Below are 24,979 nucleotides of genomic sequence, written 5' to 3' on the forward strand. Positions count from 1 at the left end.
GGGTGACGGCCTGACCCACTAGCTCCAGCTTTTTTTTTGGGGGCGGGGGGGACAAAGTTTCACTCTTGTTGCCCAGGCTGGAGTGCAATGGCAAGATCTCGACTCACCGCAACCTCCATTTCCTGGGTTCAAGCAATTCTCCTGCCTCAGCCTCCTGAGTAGCTGGGATTACAGGCATGTGCCACCACGCCCGGCTAATTTTGTATTTTTAGTAGAGATGGAATTTCTTCATGTTGGTCAGGCTGCTCTCGAACTCCTGACCTCAAGTGATCCGCCTGCCTTGGCCTCCCAAAGTTCTGGAATTACACGCTTGAGCCACCGTGCCCGGCCTCCAACTTTCTTTTCTTTAGAGCAGTGCTTTTAAACCTTTTTCGCTTCACATTCTACCTTCTCTGAAAATTTACTATGCTGTCCACAAGAGCTCCCATTTTCCACGGACAGTCAGTGTCTGTCTGCTTGTATTCAGGAGGAGGACAGGGCGGAGGGATTCCAGCAGCACGTCCCATGGGAAGACAGGAGAGAATGGACCCTGGAGATGGAGGGACCCCGGTGTCATCACCAAACAGCCATTTCAGCCATTCTAGCCTCTGTCCCCGCACTAGAACAGCTGCCACTGGAAATCAGTACATAAGGAAAGAGGCCAGAACCAGGCTGAAGATCCCTATTCAAAGGCCCCTGCAGGCCAGGTAGGCAATTGGGTGTAGATTCCTGGGAGCCACGCCATTTTTGCTGTCTACTTAGAAGGGACGTCAACAGCATACTCAGGATTCCTGCCTGATCCCTCATAGAAATGGGGAATAAACACTTTAAACAAGTCCCAGGCCACTCAGCAATCATAGGAAAGGAAGGGAGTGCATGAAGGAGGAAGAGCACATAGCTGACGTTATTAAAAATACATCCGAAGAAGTGGGGGCCTGTGGGGGTAGAAGACAAATAAGGCATCCTGTGTATCTATAGACATCAGGGGCCAGAGTCTGGTAGCACCTGAGTAAGGCAAGTGCAGATGACAGGCGGAGAGCCCGAGCAGGCTCACACCAGGAACGACGAGGTCTGTTTGAATTCCCCCTGCAGAAACAAAGCATCCAGTCAACTCTCAATAGTCTTCTTTAGCCGATAATCCTCAAAACACATAAACACAGGCTAGAAATCTCCTTACTCCAGCCCCAGGTAGCCACCCCTGCCCTGGCCAGGCATACTCACTTCACTTCGAGCACTAGGCTGGCTGTAAATCACCTTCTTACTCGAAGTCCTATGAACAAGCCAGAAGATGGGGATGTTCAGCCATGTAGGTGCTTATTAACCTCTCCTTGCCAACTTTAAAGGCCAGAACCGAGACCGCTACAGAAGCACAGAGTGAGCAGCAGAAAGGTATGGGCGAGGGGAGACAGGACAGGCCCAGGGCCAAGGCCACAGAGAAAAGGCAGGATATCCAGATGCCTTCCTTCCAAATTGGTTGCTTCTGCCTTTAATTCATTCCCCCAGGCCCACCTCAGCTTCAAACCACATGCATCCATGCTCTCAAACTCAGAGAACCCCAGGACAGCACCTCACTTACCCTTTCTTTGCTCCTGAAAAAGAAGAAACAGGATCATGAGTGTCAGCAGGACAGAAGACAGCACAGCTCAGGGAGATGAAGGCGCGGGCCCACAGCTCTTGGTGTGTGTGAGATGGGTGATCAGTGCTCCCCAGGGGACAACACCCACACACATGAGCACCGTATCAAGGTCAGTACTCAGATGACACCATGCCAGGCCCTGGGAAAGGGACAGTACAAAGGAGAGCCTCTGGGGGCAGATACTTACTGTCAAAGTAGCCTCGGCTATAGGCAAACCAGATGCCAAAAATCAAGATTCCCAGGAGAATCAGGGTTACAAGGACAGCTGCCACGATGGCCCCCACATTCAGCTCCACTGTGAGACACAAACAATAAGTCGGGCACTAGAATACTCATGGTACCAACAGTGTCGCCAACAGCAGGAGGAAAGCAGATCCTGACCCCCACCCCAGGTCTGGGCTCAAGCCCCAACTCTCTCACCAGCTTCCATGCGCACAGCATTTGATTTCACTGCTGTCCCATACCCATTCTCTGCCTGACAACTGTACTCTCCAGTATCAGAGGCTGACACAGGATCAAAGACCTGAAGGGAGGAAAACAAATTGGCTTCCTGCTTGAAGAAGCAAGTGCCCATTTTTTTACATCTCCTGACCCCAATTCCAAGTTCACCCTGTTGCTTGTTCTTCCACCCACCTTTTGGGGTTCTATAACTGCATCCCCCACACATCTTTCACCACCGCCCCATCCATACCAGCTCTCCTGTCGTGGGATTAAGGTTATAAGAAGAGTTGCTGAAGGCACGGCTGGTCTTGGGATTGGCAGGCATCTCAATGCCATCTCTGTACCAGGTGTATGTAGAAGGTGGGGAGCCATCTGGTTCTGAGCATGTCAGCACTGCCCGGTTCCCAATGGTGGCAGAGGACGGGATGCTAACTGTAGGCTTGGACGGAGGCACTATGGAGGAGAAAGACAGAAAGTGCTGAGCACAGGGTGGGGGCTGCTTGAGTCCAAGAAACCAACTAGAATGGTACCCCCACCTACTCCGCTTGAGCCTTCCACCCTCACCATGCACCCAGTTGCCACCTAACCAGGGGCTCATCCCCTCTCTAGCAGCTCCAGGAGTCCAAATAGCCCCACCCATGCGCATTCTCACCATCAATGAGCTCCAAAGCTCAGCAGAGCCTGCTACAGGTTAGGGAAGTAACTGACTCCATGTCCACCCAGAAGCCACAGGGCACGTACCAAGCACGATGAGCTTGACCTTGACCTCCCCATAGCTGTTGCCGCCATCCTCAGAGACCATACAAGTGTATGTCCCGGTGTCTTCCCGTGTTACGGATTTGAAGGTGATACCACTTGATGAGAAGGTCACTCGGTTCTCATAGGAAGCTACCACAAGAGGAGGCAAGGGCAGGGACAGAGTGAACTGGAGAGCTAAGGGAAGCTAATGATCCAAGGTACACAGGTGCTCTCTTCTTCCCCCAGAAAGGGGCATGGGAAGGCCATGGGGACTTGAGCCCCAGAGTGTGCCCTGGGATAAGGGCACAAAGCCTGGATCATAGAATCCAGGCATGATAATCCCTCCACAACCTAGGCAATCAGGAAGGACAAGCGACTCACCTGTGATCTTGCTATTATAGCAAACGAGTCTGGTGGTATCTCCATGATCAAACTTCCACTCCACACGGGGAGAAGAAAAGCCCGAGTAGGTACAGGACAACTTGACAGCTGCAGACAGGGTCAAAATGAGCCGGAGGAGGAAGCAGCAGCATATACACGAGATGGGGAACAGCCCCAAACCGTAGGCTGTGCTAGATGCTCTCTAGGTCCCCAGGCGGCTGGCAACTGCTCACCCTCATGCCCTCCAGAGCCACCCTTCCCAGCCCCTCCCAACTCACCATTATTCTCAGGAATTCTGACTTCAGGTTCAGAAGTGTGCACTGTACCACTGCCCAATGCCAGGGAGCCTGAGGAGAAAGAGGTGGGCCCCGTCAGGAGTAGACAGAGAAATGCCACAGAGAGGGAGGCGCAGACCCTGCGAACGGGGCTTCTCCATTCAGACCCTACATGGAAGGGATTCCAAATTCAAGCTCCTCCTGGCTCTCACACTTTATCACCATGATCTTAAACATCTTCTTTAAGTGCTTTTTGCTACAATTACAGGCTAATACTTCTTTTATCAATGGAACTCTCTCAAATGCAGTTTCTTTTGCTTCTAATTTTTCTCTCTGTGACTTCCAATAATCTAATTAGATTTCCACTACTCCAAGGGCAGCTTCCAGAATGACATTTTATGGTTCAGAGAAAGCTTCTCAACAAGTGATTGCAGCCACTTGTCAAGACAATCCTGGAAGGAAGCCAGCAGGGCTGGAAGCCAAGGAGGGAAGGGAAGGGCAGAGCCGTAATGAGGATAATAATAAGACTTGACATTTATAGAGCATTTGGTGCTTTTTAAAGTGTTTTCGCATTCATTATGACACATTGCATCATTTGATCCTGGAAACAAGCATGACAGATCGGCAGGACACATATTATTATCCCAAGTTTACATAAGGAACTGAGAATACAAGAAGTTGTGCCTAAAATCACATAGCTGGGGCCAGGCGCAGTGGCTCACACCTGTAATCCCAGTACTTTCGGAGGCTGAGGTGGGTGGATCACCAGGTCAGGAGTTCAAGACCAGTCTGGCCAATATGGTAAAACCCTGTCTCTACTAATAATACAAAAATCAGCTGGGCATAGTGGCGAATGCCTGTAGTCCCAGCTACTTGGGAGGCTGAGGCAGAAGAGTCGCTTGAACCTGGGAGGTGGAGGTTGCAGTGAGCCGAGATCACACCACTGTCCTCCAGCCTAGGCAACAGAGAGACTCTGTCTCAAAAACAAAAACAAAAATCACATAGCTGGTTCTGAAGTGAAGCTTGGACTAGAAGTGGGCTCAGATCACCTCATTAGAATCTCCTACTTGCCAAATGGAGAAAGAGAAGCAAAGTTCACGTGTGCTGGATGGAGGGCGGGAGGAGCAATGAGGCTAATTAAATAATAGGGGGGAGGTACATCAGGGTTCATAGAAGGGGCCCATGAGGGTCAAATTAAGAACCAGTGATCAGGGACTCTGGGATCACATGATGCAGCTACAAACCTGCACTTACATAATTGTTCTCATTCATGTTTTCAAAGTCAGATTCATGAAATATGCTTTTATTTACAGCTTCAAGTCAGGGCCCTGTCTTAGATAAATGCTTGTAGAATGCAGGCACATCTGTTAAATTCAAGTACATTTTTTCTTAATTATGAAAGTAACTGAATATGGTCTTTTATCCTCTGAGACTCCCCTTCCTCTCTGAAATATCAAATAGATGTGCTCTGAAGTCCTTTAGGTTCTTTTTTTTTTCTTTGGGCGTTAATGTTTAGACAATATATTTGTATACATGTATTTCTTTTTTTTTTTTTTTTTGAGACGGAGTTTCATCTCTTTGTTACCCAGGCTGGAGTGCAATGGAGCGATCTCGGCTCACCGCAACCTCCGCCTCCTGGGTTCAGGCAATTCTCCTGCCTCAACCTCCTGAGTAGCTGGGATTACAGGCACGCGCCACCATGCCCAGCTAATGTTTTGTATTTTCAGTAGAGACGGGGTTTCACCATGTTGACCAGGATGGTCTCGATCTCTTGCCCTCGTGATCCACCCGTCTCGGCCTCCCAAAGTGCTGGGATTACAGGCTTGAGCCACCGTGCCCGGCAGTGTATACATGTATTTCAATCTGATATAATAACACTATGAATTAGTCCAGATAAGTATTCTCGCTCCGATTTTATAGATAAGAAAATTAACTGCCTAAAAGGTTAAGTGGTTGGCCCAAGGTTTCGTGGTAAGGAAATGGCAGAGAGAAACAGCACACCATGGCAGGGATCCTGAGGAGAAGGAAAGAGGTGGGCCCATCAGGAGTGGACAGAGAAATCCCATGGAGAGGGAGGGAGAGACCCAGCAGACAGGGGCTTCTCCATGCACAAACCCAAAGGGGAAGGGATTCCAGACTCGAGATATAGGTTACTCCTATATCCTTTTAAAAAAACAAAACCTTATTATACCCTTTTCTTTTCTTTCTTTCTTTTTGAGATGGCGTTTCACTCCTGTTGCCCAGGCTGGAATGCAATGCCATGATTTTTGCTCACTACAACCTCCGTCTCCCGCGTTCAAGTGATTCTCCTTCCTCAGCCTCCCAAACAGCTGAATTTATACCCATGCATACCCACCACATCTGGGTAATTTTTGTATTTTTAGTAGAGATGGGGTTTCACCATGTTGGCCAGGCTGGTCTCAAACTCCTGACCTCAAGTGATCCACCCATTTCAGCCTCCCAAAGTGCTGGGATTTCAGGCGTGAGCCACCTCGCCCAACCTAATTTTTTTTTTTTTTTTAAGAACTAGGGTCTTGCTCATTGCCCAGGCTGATCTGGAACTCCTGGCCTCAAGCAGTTCTCCTGTCTTGGCCTTCCAAAGTGCTGGGATTATAGATGTGAGCCATCACGCCTGGCCATATAGCATGGTTTTCAAAAAAGAAGGGTACAGGGAAGGGTATAGGCCAAGTGTGGTGGCTCATGCCTATAATCCCCGTACTTTGGGAGGCCAAAGTGGGCAGATCACTTGAGGTCATGAGTTTGAGACCAGCCTGGCCAACATGGTGAAACCCCATCTCTACGAAAAACATAAAAATTAGCTGGGCGTTGTGGCGCATGCTACCTAGGAGGTAATCCCAGCTACCTAGGAGGCTGAGGAAAAAGAATCCCTTGAATCCAGGAGGCAGAGGTTGCAGTGAGCTGGGATTGCACCACTGCATCCAAGCTTGGGCAACGAGGCAGGCGGATCACCTGAGGTCGGGAGTTCAAGACCAGCCTGACCAACATGGAGAAACCCCATCTCTACTAAAAATACAAAATTAGCTGGCCGTGGTGTTTCGTGTCTGTAATTCCAGCTACTCGGGAGGCTGAGGCAGGAGAATCACTTGAACCCAGGAGGCAGAGGTTGCAATGAGCCAAGATCGTGCCATTGCACCCTAGGCTGGGCAACAAGAGGGAAACTCTGTCTCAAAAAAAAAAAAAAAAAAAAAAAGACAGCAAGAGAAAAGAATAATGCTGATAATGAAACATCTTGATTTTTGCCCAAGTCAGCTTTCTCTGCTTTGGGAATGGGAATTTTAGTTTTTAAAGATTTAAAATTTTCTCTAAATTTAAAGGGATTGCACCCAGACTCTTTATTTTTTTGATACAGTCTTGCACTTTGGCCCAGGCTGGAGTACAGTGGCGCCATATCGGCTTACTGAAACCTCTGCATTCCAGGTTCAAGTGATTCTTAACGACAGATGTGTGCCACCACACCCAGCTGATTTTTGTATTTTTAGTAGAGACAGGGTTTCACCACATTGCCCAGGCTGGTCTCAAACTCCTGACCTAAAGTGATCTGCCTGCCTTGGCCTCCCAAAGTGCTGAAATTACACGGGTGAGCCACCGCATCCAGCCAGAGATTCTTAAATTTTACAATTTGCCATCTGTGATGTTCCCCTGAGGCTCAAATCAGATCTCTCTTCACAAGTGAAGCACTTATTGCCCTGGCTGCTGGCAGTGCTATCAGAACAAGGCCCTCGGCTCTCAGCCCTATGTGAAAACGGCTAGAAAACTGCCTTGTCTAATGTCAGGCCTCCTACCAGATGCAGGGGAAGGGGCAGCCAGCACCCAATGCTTGATCAATGAGAGAAGGTAGGGTGCATAAGTCCAGATCCATTGTCCAGCTCCCCAACTTGGGACAAATTAAAGGGGCACTTCAGTTCCAGAGCTGTCTGTGGGATAGGCTGAGACCTCACCGGGACTACAACACAAACTTGGCCCCTCCCTCTGTCCACTCTTGCTTCCTTTTCCTCCTTTCCACAGGCGTGGATCCCAAGAGTACTCCCTAATAATGTCTTGTATGATTTATTGACAGCTCGGAGTCAGCTTCCCAAGAACCCAACCTATGACACCACCCAAATAAATAGCAGCATCTAATTAGACTAAAAACTAGCCTTTGAAATAAAGACACGCATACACACAAATTACAACATACGAATTTGACGGTTGTTCCTCCATCACTTCTGGCTTTAGCTAAAGTGCTCTATTGAATCCTCTCAGATCATCAGATCTAAAACACATCCACAGCACAAATATACACAAACACACTAGGCTACAGACACATTCCCTTTTGCTCATTAATCCTCACTGCCATCACCTGGTCTGGGCTTCTGTTCTTTTGTTTCAAATACATGAACCTCTGCCTTAGTGTCCTCTCACCTACCTCTGTTGCAGGATTACCTATGTCTGCCTGTGGCCTGACTGTGCCAATACTCCCAAGTCTACTGTGACTGCCTACCATCGCATCATGAGTCAAGGCCAGCCTTACCACCATGCCCTTTCCAGGACACCTCAGCCATCCTGGTACAAATACCCCTTCTCGTTCTTGAACAGGCCTCTGGAACCAGACTGCCTGCATTCAAATCCCAGCTCTGGGCTGGGCACAGTGGCTCATGCCTATAATCCCAGCACTTTGGGAAGCCAAGGCGGGCGGATCACAAGGTCAGGATATCAAGACCATCCTGGCTAACATGGTGAAACCTCGTCTCTACTGAAAATACAAAATTAGCTGGGCGTGGTGGCGGGCGCCTATAGTCCCAACTACTCAGGAGGCTGCGTCAGAAGGATCACTTGAACCTGGGAGGTGGAGGTTGCAGTGAGCCAATCACACCACTGCATTACAGACTGAGCAACAGAGCAAGACTCTGTCTCAAGAAAACAAAAAAAGCGGCTGGGTGTGGTGGCTCACGCCTGTAATCTCAGCACTTTGGGAGGCCAAGGCAGGAGGATCACCTGAGGTCAAGAGTTCGAGACCAACCGGACCAACATGGAGAAACCTCGTCTCTACTAAAAATATAAAAATTGGCCAGGTGTGGTGGCGTATGCCTATAATCCCAGCTACTCAAGAGGCTGAGGCAGGAGAATTGCTTGAACCCGGGAGGCGGAGGTTGCTGTGAGCCGAGATCATGCCATTGCACTCCAGCCTGGGCAACAAGAGTGAAACTCTGTCTCAAAAAAAAAAAAAAAAAAAAGAAAGAAAAGAAAAAACAGGCTGGGCAGCGGTGGCTAACACCTATAATCCCAGCACTTTGGGAGGCCGAGGTGGGCGGATCACAGGGTCAGGAGATGGAGACCATCCTGGCCAACACAGTAAAACCCCATCTCTAAAACAAACAAAACACAAACACACACACACAAATGCAAATCTGACACTTGCTTTAAGCTTTTGATGACTCCACATGGCTTATATGATAAAATCCAAAATTTTCTACAAGCTAAGAAAGTTCCAATAATCCTTTTCTTCTGCCAAACGCCCACCTCCTCCCTATCTCCCCCAGCTACAAAAAAGAGAAAGTCCCAGCACTCTCTGACCCCCCTGATAAGGTTATCATCTTCATCACCCACTCTACGTTGCAATTTACCCTCTAGCAATATAAAACTACTTAAAATTCCTCGCAAAGACTGGGCTAGTTCACAATCTCTGTCTTTGCACATGCTATTTCTGCTATGTGGAACACCGTTTCCCCTCTTTATCTGGGCAGCAGTATTCATCCACCTCCCACATGCCCAGTCCTCACCACAGCCTCACCTAGAGCTCTTTCCTAGGCTTTAATTATCTCATGCAAAACCCTGTCAAAGCAATTCCTGCATTATAATGACATCATCTGTGCACAAGTATGTCTCCCATGGTAAAACCCCAAAGGGACCATGTGTTATTTAATATTCTGACTATCCAACACTCAGCATAATAAAACTGGTACAAGTTGACATTCAATAAATGTTTGCTCAGCCTGGGCAACACAGTGAGACCCCCCTCTCTACCAAAAAAAAAAAAAAAAAAAAAAAAAATTAACCAGCGGCAGTCATGCCTGCCTGTAGTCCCAGCTACTCAAGAGGTTGATGTGGGAGGATCTCTTGAGTCCAGGAGTTCAAGGTTACAGTGAGCGATGATCACACCACTGCACTCCACCCTATCTCTAAATAAATAAATAAATATATCACGAACAACAAAGAGCATTAACAAATTAGGTCATGGCAGACCATTCACGATAACATCTACTTGCTAAGGTTTATCTACAAAGATAAGCCCACGTTTTAAACTGGCAAATGGGGTATACCCAAATGAATTAAAAACAAACTTCATTCAAAGCCCACTTTAAAAAAATTTTTCAATATTAGCATTTTGTTGTTGCTGTTATTTTGGGGACAGGGTCTCTCTCTGTCCCCCAGGCTGGAGTGCAGTGGTGCCATGGTGCCATCTCAGCTCACTGCAGCTTCAACCTCTTGGGCTCAAGTGATCCTCCCACCTATGTCTCCTGAGTAGCTGGGACTACAGAAGCACACCATCATGCCAGGCTAATTTTTCTATTTTCTGTGGAAACATGTTCTGACAATGTCACCCAGACTTGTCTCAAACTCCTAGGCTCGAGCAATCCTCCCACCTCAGTCTCCCAAAGTGCTGGGATGACAAGTTGCCATTTTGCAAAAGGGACGGATTTCTGCTCCTGGGCCACAGTGCATCTGTAGGTTTTTGCATAAACAATGGAAAAAGCTGGCTTCCTGCGTCCAGGTTGACTGATCTTGGCCTTTTAGCCTCTAGAACTGTGAAAAAACAAATGTATTGTTTAAGCCACCCAGTCTGTGGTATTTCATTATGACAGCCCTAGGAAACTAATACAATGGTCTAAACTGGGCATCCACAGTGGGCATCCTGACTGAATCCCCAGGGACTACAGCCTCGACTTAAAAAGGCGAAATGACATTTTTGCCAAAGAAAGAATCAGCATAACCCCGAAGGCCTTTACAAGCTTGTCCTATACTCTTAATTCATCATATCTGAATTCTATTTTTTTTTTTTTGACAGAGTCTCACTCTGTCGCCCAGGCTGGAGAGCAGTGGCGTGACCTCAGCTCACTGCAACCTCCACCTCGCAAGTTCAAGCCATTCTTCTGCCCCAGCCTCCCAAGTAATTGGAATTACAGGTGTGCATCACCACACCCAGGTAATTTGTGTATTTTTAGTAGAGACAGGGATTCACCATGTCATCCAGGCTGGTCTCAAACTCCTGGCCTCAGGTGATCTGCCCACCTCAACCTCCCAAAGTGCTGGAATTAGAGGCGTGAGCCACCGTGCCCGGCTCATTACATCTGAATTCTAAACACACATGACAGAACATGACTAAGAAAATCACTAAATAAATTAACAGTGGCAGCTAACATTTACTGAATGCTTTCTATGTGCCAGATGCTCTTCTAAGCCATTTACTAGTTTAACTCATTCAATTCTTGCAATAATAATGCTATTAGATAGATACTATTATTGCCCTCATCTTTTTTTTTTTTTTTTTTTTTTTTTTGAGACGGAGTTTCACTCTTGTTACCCAGGCTGGAGTGCAATGGCGCAATCTCGGCTCACCGCAACCTCCGCCTCCTGGGTTCAGGCAATTCTCCTGCCTCAACCTCCTGAGTAGCTGGGACTACAGGCACGCACCACCATGCCCAGCTAATTTTTTGTAGTTTTAGTAGAGACGGGGTTTCACCATGTTGACCAGGATGGTCTCAATCTCTTGACCTCGTGATCCACCCGCCTCGGCCTCCCAAAGTGCTGGGATTACAGGCTTGAGCCACCGCGCATGGCCTGCCCTCATCTTACATATGAATTAATTAGGGCACAGAAATTTAATTTACGCAAAGTCACAAAGGTAGTTGATGACACAGCTAAGATTCTAACCCAGGTAATCTGGCTCCGGTAATGATGTTCTTTTGACTACAACTATGTAAAAAGTGCATAATACCATTACAAAAGGTAGATTGATTTGAATTGACGTAAAAATATGCCCAAAATATAATAACAATATATAGAATAAGAACCTATTTTTATAAACAATAAAAATAACCCCAGTATATGCTTTTTTTTTTTTTTTCTTTAGATGGAGCCTTGCTGTGTCACCCAGGCTGGAATGCAGCAGCACGATCTCGGCTCACTGCAACCTCCACCTCCCAGGTTCAAGAGATTCTCTGGCCTCAGCCGCCCAAGTGGCTGGGATTATAGGCACGTGCCACCACACCCAGAAAATTTTTGCATTTTTAGTGGAGATGGGGTTTTACCAGGTTGCCCAAGCTGATCTCAAACTTCTGACCTCAAGTGATCCTCCCAAAGTGCTGAGATTACAGGTGTGAGCCACCACGCCTGGCCCGCATTTTTTAAAATCTCTAATAATAGACTCTAAGCACTTGACTGTGCATATTATCTAAGAGAAGGAAACGCAGGCAACTTTTGTTTTTTATGTACTACATTTCTATAATAAGCAAGTATGTATTATTAAATATTATAATTTAGAGAAAAAGGGAGTGGGAAGGAGGAATAAAAAAGAAAAAAAAAAATCATAAAAAAAGTGAAACCCTAGCCAGGCACAGTGGTTCATGCCCATAATCACAGCATTTTGGGGGACCAAAGCAGGTGGATCGCATGAGGTCAGGCGTTCGAGACCACCCTGGCCAACATGGTGAAACCCCGCATCTACTACAAATACAAAAATGAGCTAGGTGTGGTGGCAGGCACCTGTAATCCCAGCTACTCAGGAGGCTGGCGCAGGAGAATCACTTGAACTCGGGAGGCGGAGGTCGCAGTGAGCCGAGATGGCGCCACTGCACCCCAGCATGGGCGGCAAGAGTGAAACTCCATCCCCCCACAAAAGAAAAAAATGAAACCCTATCATTTACAGCAACACAGATGGAACTGGAGGTCATGATGTTAAGTGAAATAAGCCAGGCACAGCTTACGTATATGGTTATATGTTGAAGCTAATAGTTGATATCATGTAGGTAGAGTAGAATGGGAAGGGGCTGGGAAGGGGCATGTGGAGGGAATAAAGAGGAGCTGGTTTATGGGTACAAAAACAGACAGAAGGAATAAGTTCTAGTGTTTCATAGCACAGTAAGATGACTATAGTTAACAATAATATATATTTTGGCCGGGCGCGGTGGCACACACCTGTAATCCAAGCACTTTGGAGGCCAAGGCAGGCGGATCACCTGAAGTCGGGAGTTCAAGACCAGCCTGACAAACATGGTAAAACCCCGTCTTTAAAAAAAAAAGAATAAAATATAAAAAAAATAATAATAATAATATATATTTCAAAATAGCTACGAGAGGACCTGAAATGTTCCTAACATAAAGAAATGAAAAATCCTCAAGGTGATAGATGTCCTAAACACCCTGATGTGATCATTACACATTCCATGCATGTAACAAAATTATCACATGTACCCCTATAATTATGTAAAAATATTACATATCAATAAAATTTTTTAAATTATATAGACAGATCACAAGAAGGAAAGAAAAATAAGACAAAGCCAGAAAGGAGAGGCAAACACAACAGCCAAAAAAAAATTTAAAGGGCCACACACAGTGACTCACACATATAATCCCAGCACTTTGGGAGGCAAAGGCAGGGGGATCACTTGAGCCCATAGGTTTGAGACCAGCCTGGGCAACATAGGGAGACCTCATCTCTACCAAAAATAAAAAAATTAGCTGGTTATGGTGGTGCTGGGAACCTATGGTTCAAGCTACTTGAAAGGCTGAGGCAAGAGGATAGCTTAAGGCCAAGAGATTGAGGCTGCAGTGAGCTATGATCACACCACTGCACTCCAGCCTGGACAACAGGGTGAGATTCTGTCTCTAAATAAATAAAACTTTAAGGGCAAAATGAGGTAACAAAGATGACTAAGAAATATGAGATTACTACACCATCCATATCCTGGAGAGCCTATATGAGCCTGATAAATTTCAAGGAGAGAAAAAGGGCAAAAGGAAACCGAAGCACAGGTCACCTGGAAACACTGGTTGAGAACAGAAAAGCAGGTAGGTGGAATGAACAGAAAAGCAGGTAGGTGGAAGGGTAGGAAGTGGAAGAGAATGTGAGTTAGGTAAGAAAAGGGACAGTGGTCAAAATAACCACAAGGCGTTAATAGCTAGGTCAATCCCCACGTTTTCACACACTTCAGAAGAGTGGGTGATGTATAAATCTATAACACTGAGGATATAATTCCTGGAAATTACTATGTACCTGAGTAATAATAATGACACAACTGTGGCAAATAGTATTCTCCAAAATGGCCATATCTATCTATGTATTTACCTCTTCCGCCATGCTCTACTTACATTGTGACTGAGACAGAGTCTTAGTTAAGTTCTCCACCATGGGCCGGCGCAGTGGTTTACACCTATAATCCCAGCACTTTGGGAGGCCAATGTAGGTGGATTACTTGAGGCCAGGAGTTCAAGACCACCCTGGCCAACATGATAAAACACCATCTCTACTAAAAATACAAAAATTAGCCAGGCATGGTGTCACATGCTGGTAGTCCCAGTTACTTGGGAGGCTGGAGAATCGCTTAAACCTAGGAGATAGAGGTTGCAGTGGACCAAGATCATGCCACTGCACTCCTGTATGGATGACAGGGTGAGATTGTCTAAAAAAAAAAAAAAGTTTCCTCCCCATGAATCTGGCAGGGTCTTATAATTGCCAATGGCATAATGGTAAGAGAGGGCTATTATTAAGGTTAGGCCTTATGTGCATTTTCTACTAAATTCTAGAAAACAACAAAATATCCTATGAGACAAGTACTACTGAAGTACTACTGTCCCAACTCTGCCTAATTTTGAGGCTCCAAAACTATTATGCTATATGTAACTTTATTGGACAAGCAAGGAAATCCCATGTATCTTTCTTTCTTTCTTTCTTTCTTTCTTTTTTTTTGAGACGGAGTCTCGCTCTTGTTGCCCAGGCTGGAGTGCAATGGTGCGATCTCGGCTCACTGCAACCTCCGCCTAATGGGTTCAAGTGATTCTCCTGCCTCAGCCTCCTGAGTAGCTGGGATTACAGGCACCTGCCACCATGCCCGGCTAATTTTTTGTATTTTTAGTAGAGATGGGTTTCACTATGTTGGTCAGGCTAGTCTCAAACTCCCAACCTCGGGTGATCCACCTGCCTCGGCCTTCCAAAGTGCTAGGATTACAGGAGTGAGCCACCGCGCCCAGCATCCCATGTATCTTTCAAGATCCTGTTCAAATGTCCCTTGACCTGTTATACCTTTCCTCAGTGAAAATTAATCTCACCCCAATTTCTAGGAATATAGCTATGAAAACAATCAAAGATAGGTTTAAAGATTTTGGCTGGGCACAGTGGCTCATGCCTGGAATCCCAGCACTTTGGGAGGCTGAGGTGGATGGATCACTTGAGGCCAAAAGTTCGAGACCAGCCTGGCCAACTTGGTGAAACCCTAGCTGTACAAAAAATACAAAAATTAGCTGGGCATGGTGGCAGGCACCTGTAATCCCAGCTACTTGGGAGGCTGAGGCAGAAGAATCACTTGAACCCAGGAGGTGGAGGCTGTAGTGAGCTGAGATCGTGCCACTGCACTCTGGCCTGGGCGAAAGAGTAGGACTTCATCTTAAAAAATGAAAAAGCCAGGCACTGTGGCTCACTCCTGTAATCCCAGCACTTTAGGAGGCTGAAACAGGTGGATCACCAGAGGTCAGGAGTTCAAGACCAGCCTGACCAATATGGCGAAACCCTGGCTCTACTAAAATTACAAAAAAAATTAGTAGGGCATGGTAGCATACGCCTGCAGTCCCAGCTACTCAGGAGGCTGAGGCAGGAAAATAGCTTGAACCCAGGAGGCAGAGAGGTTGCAGTGAGCTGAGATCGCACCACTGAACTCCAGCTTGGGCAACAGAGGGAGATTCCATCTCAAAACAGAAGAAGATTTATGTACAAAGATAATTTAATGTTATTTAGGTTTTTTGTTTGCCGTTTGGAGATGGGGTCTCTGTCGCCCAGGTCAGAGTGCAGTGGTGCGATCACAGCTCACAGCAACCTCTGCCTCTCAGCTTCAAGAGATTCACCTGCCTCAGCCTCCCGAGTACCTGGGATTATAGGCACACACCACCACGCCTGGCTAATTTTTGTGCTTTTGGTAGACATGAGGTTTCACCACATTGGCCAGACTGCTCTCAAACTCCCGGCCTCAAGTGATCTGTCCACCTCGGCCTTCTAAAGTGCTGGGATTACAGGCATAAGCCACCACACCCAGCCAATTTAATGTTATTTACTGTAGCAAACCAAAAAAAAAAAATCTAAATGCCCAAAAAAAAGGTGAATAATTAAATAAATTATGATATAGCCAAACTTTAAGAGTACTATAAAAAGAACCTTATTTAAAGTATATTTTGTGGGAAATACATACATATATCACACATTAAGACTAAAATGAGGCCCGGTGCAGTGGCTCACGCCTGTAATCCCAGCACCTTGGGAGGCTGAGGCAGGCAGATCATGAGGTCAGAAGATTGAGACCATCCTGGCCACCATGGTGAAACCCCGTCTCTACTAAAAATAAAAAAAAATTTAGCTGGGTGTGGTGGCACATGCCTGTAATCCCAGCTACTCTGGAGGCTGAGGCACAAAAATCGCTTGAACCTAGGAGGCAGGGGTTGCAGGGAGCTGAGATCGCACCACTGGACTCCAGCCTGAAGACAGAGCCAGACTCCCTCTCAAAAAACAAAAAGACTAGAATGAAACACCGGTAATAAGTGTCTATCTCTAGATAATAGAATTACATGGGATTTTATTTTCTCCATAGTCCTTTGCATTTTCCTATTTTTCTACATTGAGCATGTAACACTTTTTTAATTTAAAAAAAATGCTTATCTTTTTAAAAAGTTACTCTCTTCTACTTTATGCTCCCAAAACATTTTGTACTTTGTTGACAGCCCATGGCACACGCTGCTCTGTACTCTACGTAGTCAATATGTGTTTGCGGTTTCTTGGGTTCTATTGTATCCTTCCCCAGAGCCCAGCACTACACTTTGCACACAGGACACAGGAGGTGCTCCATGAACTGCACCGAAGCACTGCTGGGGTGAGTTGTGACCACAGAAGGCAGAGGCCTCCAGACACTTAGCAGAACCCACCAACAACCATCCCTTGTACATGAAGGGTCAGGTCAGACCCATAACAGAAAAGGACCAACTTCCTTCCACTACTTTACTAAGAAAGCTTTAGTTTTTTTCCAGATACCCTGTTAATTATTAGAATTTCCTGGCCGGGTGCAGGTGCAGCAGCTCATGGGTATAATCCCATCATTTTGGGAGGCCAAGGTGAGAGAATCACTTGAGACCAGGAGTTCAAGACCAGCCTGGGCAACATAGAAAGACCCTGAGTCTTTGCCTCAAAGACCCCTGAGGCATATTGATATATGTCAGGGATATCAATAACCAAAAATAAAAGAACTACCACATTAAAAAAAAGAATATAAGAAATTTTAAAAAGAGAGAGGCTCTGATCTCCATTAAAAAAAAAAAAAGAAGAAGAATTTTCTTTGAGTTGCTTTTGAGTTTGAATTATTCATTTATCTTTAACTTTAATTTTAGGCTCAGGGGTACATGTGCAGGTTTGTTATATAGATGAATTACATGTCTTGGGGATTTGGTGTACAGATTATTTCATCACCCTGCTAATAAGCATAGTACCCAAAAGGTAGTTTTTCTATCCTTACCCTCCCTCCCATCCTCTAAACTCAAGGAAGCCCTGGTGTCTGTTGCTCATTTTTAAAAAAGGAACAAGAAAGAGGAGGAGGAAAAGGAGGGAAAACAGCCAGTCTCTCTGGTTTTCTCTAAGAATTCATCCAAACTTCCCTCTGGGCATATGACACTCACAACACCCCCCAGTTGCCAGGGAGCTGGAGCCCCGGAATAGGAAGGATGAGTCAGGGCCTCCTAACCCCACCAGCTAGAGCATACCCAGTTTTCATGTTCCCCCCCCCCATCGCTAGCACAGTGCTCAGAACACAGTAAACACCAAGGTTGTTGGAATAGCAAGTGAATTTTACATGGCAGCACAATTAGAACCTGGACCTACAGCTTCCACCCTGGTTTGCCCCTTCCTCCCCACCGCTCACCCTGTAGAGACTGAAGTTAACTCCCATAAGGGTTGGCCTCCTTGTAAAGACCAAGAGGCTCCACTGGGCCAGGAAGTTCCACAGCTGGCAGGCCCTTTCCGGGTGGGGGTAGAACAGTTAAGGAATGTGTGGGCAAGAAGAAGGCTCTGTGAAGCCAACAACAGGTTGGGCTATGTCTAAACAGCCATCCTTGGCTGCACTTTCAGTGATGTTGATCAGCTGGCTCAGGCCCTCTGAGGACGGCAGAAAGTGGTAATGGCAGGGTAAGACAGGAGTGCTTTCACTCCCTGGCTCGCTCCTTCCCTCTCTCCGCAGAATTTCTGGTTCTACCTGCTCAGCTCCCCGCCACTCCATCTCTCCAGTGCAAGGGAAGGCTGAGCCTGCCTGTCCAGGACTCACTTCAAGGGCCTGGCATCACACTTCCTGCCAGCCAGCTGCTTCCTCCTGTTCCGCCCCCACATTTCGAAACAAATGACGCAGCCGGACTTTAGACAGAAACCTGCTTATCAGGGAGTCCAGGCAGATGAACTCTGGGTTTTCAATGCCAGGAAAACGCCGGAATGCGTCCACTCTCACAGTATGTGTTCGCTCATACTGCTTTCCACAACTCTTACACAATAGTGAAACCTCATCCTCCATTATGTTTGACGCAAGGTCATCCAGGTCTTTCCTGAATCTCTAAAACGGAAACTGGTTTGAATCTAGAGATCCCCAGGGTCTCTAGTCAAGCTGACAGATGTGATAAACAAGACTCATTATTCCTATCCCATAAAATGTGCATAGCATTTAAATCTATTTTTGGGTGTAGTGGAAACATGTGTTGCCCATTTCTGTGTCCATAAAACAAGTGCACATTGAACTCCACTGACTTGGAGGGGGTGGGATGTATCCTAACAGCCAAGGCCACAATCCCTAAAAACCAATGTGGACCAGGTGTGGTGACTCATACCTGTCATTCCAGCATTTTGAAAGGCTGAAGCAAAAGGATCCCTTGAGGCCAAGAATTTAAGACCAGCCTGTACAACATGGCGAGACCTTGTCTGCACAAAAAAATTAAAAATTAGCCAGGTATGGCTCACCACTCACACTTGCCTATAGCCTCAGCTATTCGAGAGGCTAAGACTAGAGGACTGCTTGAACCCAGGAGGTTAAGGCTGCAGTGACGCCAGGCGTCGTGGCTCATGCCTTTAATCCCAGCACTTTGGGAGGCCAAGACAGGCCAATCACTTGAGGTCACGAATTCGAGACCAACCTGGTCAACATGGTGAAACCCTATCTCTACTAAAAAGACAAAAATTAGCCAGACATGGTGGCACCCACTTGTAAGCCCAGCTACTCGGGAAGCTGAGACAGGAGAATCACTTGAACCTGGGAGGCAAAGGCTGCAGTGAGCAGAGACCATGCCACTGCACTCCTTCCTGGTCAACAGAGCAAGACTCTGTCTCAAAAAAAAAAAGGCTACAGTGAGCTAAGATCATGCCAGCCATTGTACTCCAGGCTGGGCAACAGAGTAAGACCCTGTTTCAAAAAAAAAAAAAAAAAAATCAAAAAAGATATATATATATATATATATATATATATATACATACATACATACATACATACAAGCAAGATGTAGTAGACAATATATGTAGTATGCCTCTTTTTGTGTCAGAAGGTGGGGGAACAAATATATATTTATATACACTTGTATCTGTAAAATGAAACACTGAAAAGAGACACAAGAATCTACGGGGGTTTGGGGTGAACAGGAGCAAGGTGAGAATGAGATGTCCCACCCCTTTGATACCATTTTAATTATCAAACTGTGTCAATTAACCAACCTATTCTAAATAAATATTTTTTTCTTTTCTTTTTTTTTTTTTGTTGTTGTTTAGAAATCCTAACATGCCGGGCGCGGTGGCTCACGCCTGTAATCCCAGCACTTTGGGAGGCCGAGGCGGGTGGATCACGAGGTCAAGAGATCGAGACCATCCTGGTCAACATGGTGAAACCCCGTCTCTACTAAAACTACAAAAAATTAGCTGGGCATGGTGGCGCGTGCCTGTAATCCCAGCTACTCAGGAGGCTGAGGCAGGAGAATTGCCTGAACCCAGGAGGCGGAGGTTGCGGTGAGCCGAGATCGCGCCATTGCACTCCAGCCTGGGTAACAAGAGCGAAACTCCGTCTCAAAAAAAAAAAAAGAAATCCTAACATTAAGGCTGGGCGCGGATCCTCACATTAGACAAGCCCCCTAAATAAATATTTTTAACTTTTTTTTTTTTTTTTGAGATAGAGTCTCACTTAGTCACCCAGGCTAGAGTACAGTGGTGTGATCTTGGCTCACCGCAAGCTCCAACTCCCAGGTTCAAGCCATTCTCCTGCCTCAGCCTCCCAAGTAGCTGGGATTACAGGCATGCACCACCATGCCTGGCTAATTTTTTGTATTTTTAGTAGAGATGGAGTTTTTCCATGCTGGTCAGGCTGGTCTAGAACTCCCGACCTCAGGTGACCTGCCCACCTCAGCCTCCCAAAGTGCTGGGATTACAGGCGTGAGCCACCTCACCAGGCCCTTCTAAATAAATATTTTCTAAAAAAAATCACAGTAGCTATCTAGAATCAGAACCTGCTAGAGACTCCACAAGCCCTGATCACAAAGGAACTAAAGAGCAACATCTTGGGGTACAAGTGCTGGAGTGGCCGTGTACAGTGGTTCACACCTATAAGGTGTGGTGGTACGTGCCTGTAGTCCCAGCTGTTGGGAAGGCTAAGGCAGGAGAATTGCTTGAACCCAGGAATCAGAGGTTGCAGTGAGCCAAGACCATGCTACTGTACTCTAGCCTGGGTAACAGAATGAGACTCTGTCTTAAAAAAAAAAAAAAAAAAAAAGTGGTCTGGAGCCAGAAGGCAAAGACTAAAGGGCACTGGAATTCCACTGCCGCTCATTTCCCAGTTCAGGGTAGAACTAGGAAATGCCAGTCACCAGCTTCTAGTTTGAAGAGAAATGCCACCCGGAACTAGAACTAGAAAGTGCCAGTCACTAGTTTCTAGTTTGGAGGGAATAATTTATTCCTGAGAGTAGAGGGAGAGGAAAGGAGGAGTGACGTCACCAGTCTACGGTTTTGAGGTATGTCTGCCCCTGAAGAGCAAAGCTAGAAAGGGCTTGAGTCAGAAACATCAGTAGAAAACACCAGGACTCAGAGAATGACCCAGACACAGGGCAGCACACCCTGCCAACCCGGAACTCCTCAGTGGTGATACCACACTCGAGTAAGGGCAGGGGGGCAAAAGCCAGCATTCTGACCCAGGTTTCCCTCTCTCCCCTGTGGTTACCAAAAGTTGACCTACCCACACTCACCTCCACCGTGTCTCTCCCTGCCTGGTAGACAGCTGAACCTTTTCTAAGGGACAGGTTTTCTAGGGAAAGGGAGGCTAGCACTCTGGGTCATCAGTTTCACTTCTCCCAAGTCTAGCTCTTCTATTGTCTACCCTTCGGATCCCTGCCCCGCAGGGTCAGGGTTTCCCCTCCATTAGGTTCCGGAGTTGGGGCTGGGCCTTTGCCTGACTTGTGAGTGGCATTGTACCTTTTCTACTTCCTCCCTGACAGCAGAGCCCACAGTGAGGAGCAGCCCTGGAGGAACAGGGAGAACATGTGAGCAACCGATACATGCCTCTCAGGGGGCAGAATATACACTAGACGCCCAAGAAAAAGCTTCTGCTTTGTGATTTTTGACTCTGACCATTTGGGATTTCCCTGCTTCCTTTCTGACCTACTCTGCTAGGGACAGCACTCTGGCACAAAATCCAAAGGGGCTAATAGCTGTCCAACAATAATCCCTTCATGTATATATAATGTAATCATTATGCTGGTTGATCCTCATGACAAGGGTGAGACAAGTATTATTACTCCTATTTTATAGATGAAAAGACTGAGCTACTGCCTAAGATCACAAACAAGGCAGCTACTGCCTAAGAAACCAAGCTAGAACACAGGTGTGCTGGCCTGGCTCTCATTTCCATCTACATTTACACTAACCAAATCACTCCCCTCCACCAACCCCACCCCACATCTAGCCTGATTTAAAAGTTACAGGGTCAGTTCCTCCATCCCCTGGACATGCCACTTCCCAGGACCCACTGTCCTAACAGGCTAATAAGACATCATCTCAGGCTCCCTCTGCACTACTTTGGCTTGGTTCCCTGAAGACACCTCCAAGCTGCAAATGGTGCTATCATAAACCTTCCAGTGCCAGTATATGATTATTTCAGGATTATCATAAATAATATAGGAAATTCGAGGGAGAGAAAAAAAAAGGAAGCAGTGGCAAAGGATAGGGAGGAAGCAGCTCCAGGAAGCTGTTAACCCTGACAAATAACTATCACAGACAAAAACTGTTACAGTCACTCACCCAGAAGAAACTTCCAGGCTTAGGGGGAAAATACTGGCACAGTATAAAGGTTGGAGAAATCTTTAGTACAGAACCACAGTACTAAAGAGTTCTTTAGTACCAGAACCACTGAACCAAAAATTGACTGTGGGTATCACTAGCAGTTCTAAAATACAGGCAGAAGTAAAATAGGTAAGGGGTAGGGAAAAAAGGGAAATTGAAGAAAAGGAAAATAGAAGAGCAGAATAAAAGGGAGACATGGCCAGGCACGGTGGCTCACACCTATAATCCCAGCACTTTGGGGGGCTGAGTTTGGCAGATCACCTGAGGTCGGGAGTTCGAGACCAGCCTGACCAATATGGAGAAACCCTGTCTTTACTAAGAATACAAAATAGGCTGGGCTTGGTGGCGCATGCCTGTAATCCCAGCTACTCAGGAGGCTGAGGCAGGAGACTTGCTTGAACCCAGGAGGTGGAGGTTGTGGTGAGCCGAGATAGTGCCACTGCACTCCAGCCTGGGTAACAACAGCAAAACTCTGTCTCCCAAAAAAAAAAAAAAAAAAGGTGGGGGGAGATGTGAATGAAGAAGCTAGAGGGAAAGTAAAAGTTTAAAGGTAGGTAAGATAGTAGATTCTGAAGCAGTATCTCAAACAGTTCTTGTGCCATAGAGTGCCTGAGATGCTGGATCCAAGAATGGGAAAAAAAAAAAAAACAACAATGCAAATCAAGAGAGTTTGGTTCCATTCCCAGGTTCCACCCCCTGACTCTATTGTCAACCTGGAAAAGTCATTCCCCTCTGGGACCCTTATCACTAAAATAGAAAGAGGACCAGATACGCCTCTGGTCCAATCTCCCCCAAGAGTTTATGTTTCTGTAATGAGGGACAAATGAGCAGTCAGTCCACGTAAGGGCAGGGAATCTACATCTGCCCTTCAAAAACTTAGCAAAATTAATTGCCTTTACAACACAGTGATTACAATACTGATTGTAATCATTCATTTATTTTACACTTTCTAAAACAAGAACCTTGGGGGTTGGGGGAGACTCACATATTGACACAACTACCCACAAAAGGACACGCACAGACACTCAAGAATCAGACGGATAAACATACAGGTGCTGCCACAGGTTGACTAACGCACAAACCAACCGACTACTCGCTCAGCCCCACGCAAACACATCTAGAGACAGAGGCATGCCCTAGCAAGTGAGCCTCATTGTTCCTCAGGAAAGGGAGTTTACAAAGGAAACAAAAACTCTCATACACAGCCAGGGGGAGGGCAGAGCTCTGACTCTGATAAGAATTCAGCCAACCAACAGATACACTCTCCCCCTGGGACGAGTCACTCAGTCAACAACCTGTATTAAGGACTCCTGAGGTAGTTATTCCAGAAAGGAACTTCGCTGGAACCTACGCTGCGCTTGGAGAAATTTCAGGTTTCTACTCCGTTTCCTCTTTAGACTGTGCACCCAGACATTTTCCCAGAGCAACAGCCGCACTCCAAAGATTCAGAGGAGCCAGAGACTCCTTCAGCAAAAGCTAAGGAGACAGACTTCCACCCAGCCCGCCTCCATTCGATTTTCTCCGAGGACCCGTAAGGAGCCAAGGCTCCCGGCTGCGCAGCGGCGGTTCGTGGATGCCGGGTGCGCGCTGGACGCGGAGGCTGGCCCTTCCCAGGTGCGTGTGGAGCGCGCGCTGGGTAGATGAGTGTGGAAGGGTCCTAGGCCCGAAGGCTCTCGCCGTGAAGACGCAGAGTGTACTTTTGGTGCGTGCAGACGGGTCAGCTCCCTCCCGGTGGGCCTGAGGGGTGGGGTCACAACTCACTAGTGTGGGGGAGGGGAGCCAGCCACTCACCGGCTGCGAGAGTGAAAGAAGAGGGACCAGGCAGGGGTGGAAAAGAGAATTAGGCGAGCAAGGTAAGCAGGTTCTGAGCTCCTCCCCTCCCGCGGGCCAGGGGCGTGGGGAGTACCTTCCACCAACCTCTGACCCGACCAGCCGATTCCTCCCGAAACTCCGAGAAAACTTACACAACAGGATCTCCAAAACGAAGAGGCGCAACAGTTTCTTCTCGGCTTGCGCCTTCGTCCCCATCGCGACCAGGATCCCGATACGATACAACAGCCGCCGACGGACTCCGGGGAACAGACGCAGCTCCGCAGACTGCAGCTCCGCAGACTGCAGCGCCGGGACTAAGAGCCAGCAGCCAGGTGGAGCCCCGCCCGGCCCCGCCCTCCGCGCCTGATTGGCCGGCTCCCCACCCCTGCACGTTCCGATTGGTGGAAGGAACCGCCGCTCCGCAGAGCGAGTCACCTCTGCCAGGTGCTACCCCGCCGCTGCTCCCCGTCAGGGCGCACTGGCGCCTTTCCCCACACGAGCTGCCTCTGATTGGCCCAGGAGACTGTCGCGTCAGAAGACGGATTCCTCACCTTCAGCAGCTGACGGCTCCCTTCTTGGTTGGTGTTCCTGAAGTGGGGACTTCCTGCCTGGCTGGGTTCTCAGTTGGAGCTGGAGGGCTGTGAAGTACCTCTAACGGGGAGGTAGGGAAGGCAGTCGTGCTGTGGGATTCACGGAGACGGGCTTGTTTGGGGTTTCGTGTTTGTTTGAATGTAAATTGCCTAGTGCAACTGCACCTGCAGTTTGGTGCTGCAGAAACCTTGGTCCTGCCCCTTGGCAAGTGAAAACCACATGTGAATATGGGAGGGTCGGGGAGAAGACCGGGAGAGAAGTGGAATGTTGCCTTGACACCACCTCCAAACAGTTCCTCTGTCCACCCCACCGGCAGCGTTCACAGGCTTTGAGAGATGAACTGCGCTGGGAGGAAGAAAGGGAAAAAAACAAGGGAAAGGGAGCTCAACTGGAAAATGGGAGCCTGGGCAATATAGTCCCAGTTACTCCGGAGGCGGAGCTGGGAGGATGGCTTGAGCCGGGAGACGGAGGTTGCAATGAGCTTAAGTCACTGACCTCCAGCCTGGGCGACAGAGCCAGGCCCTG

The 24,979-nt window shown here is 47.3% G+C and overlaps 1 protein-coding gene across 1 annotated transcript; it reads right to left on the bottom strand.

The window, feature by feature from the left end:
- Positions 1 to 388: 388 nt before the first annotated feature.
- Positions 389 to 24,370, bottom strand: F11R (F11 receptor). Its single transcript, XM_032260935.1, has 10 exons — positions 24,016 to 24,370; positions 3,454 to 3,522; positions 3,176 to 3,283; positions 2,798 to 2,944; positions 2,307 to 2,509; positions 2,036 to 2,138; positions 1,803 to 1,910; positions 1,556 to 1,568; positions 1,201 to 1,249; positions 389 to 1,065 (listed from the first exon to the last, which is right to left on the bottom strand). Exons 1-10 carry the CDS (start codon positions 24,077 to 24,079, stop codon positions 1,030 to 1,032), a joined length of 900 nt encoding a protein of 299 aa, XP_032116826.1. The 5' UTR covers positions 24,080 to 24,370; the 3' UTR covers positions 389 to 1,029.
- Between the last annotated feature and the right edge of the window lie 609 nt (positions 24,371 to 24,979).

Source organism: Sapajus apella, unplaced genomic scaffold, assembly GCF_009761245.1.
Source record: "Sapajus apella isolate SASKATOON/1434 unplaced genomic scaffold, GSC_monkey_1.0 scaffold119, whole genome shotgun sequence".
Classification (NCBI taxonomy): domain Eukaryota; kingdom Metazoa; phylum Chordata; class Mammalia; order Primates; family Cebidae; genus Sapajus; species Sapajus apella.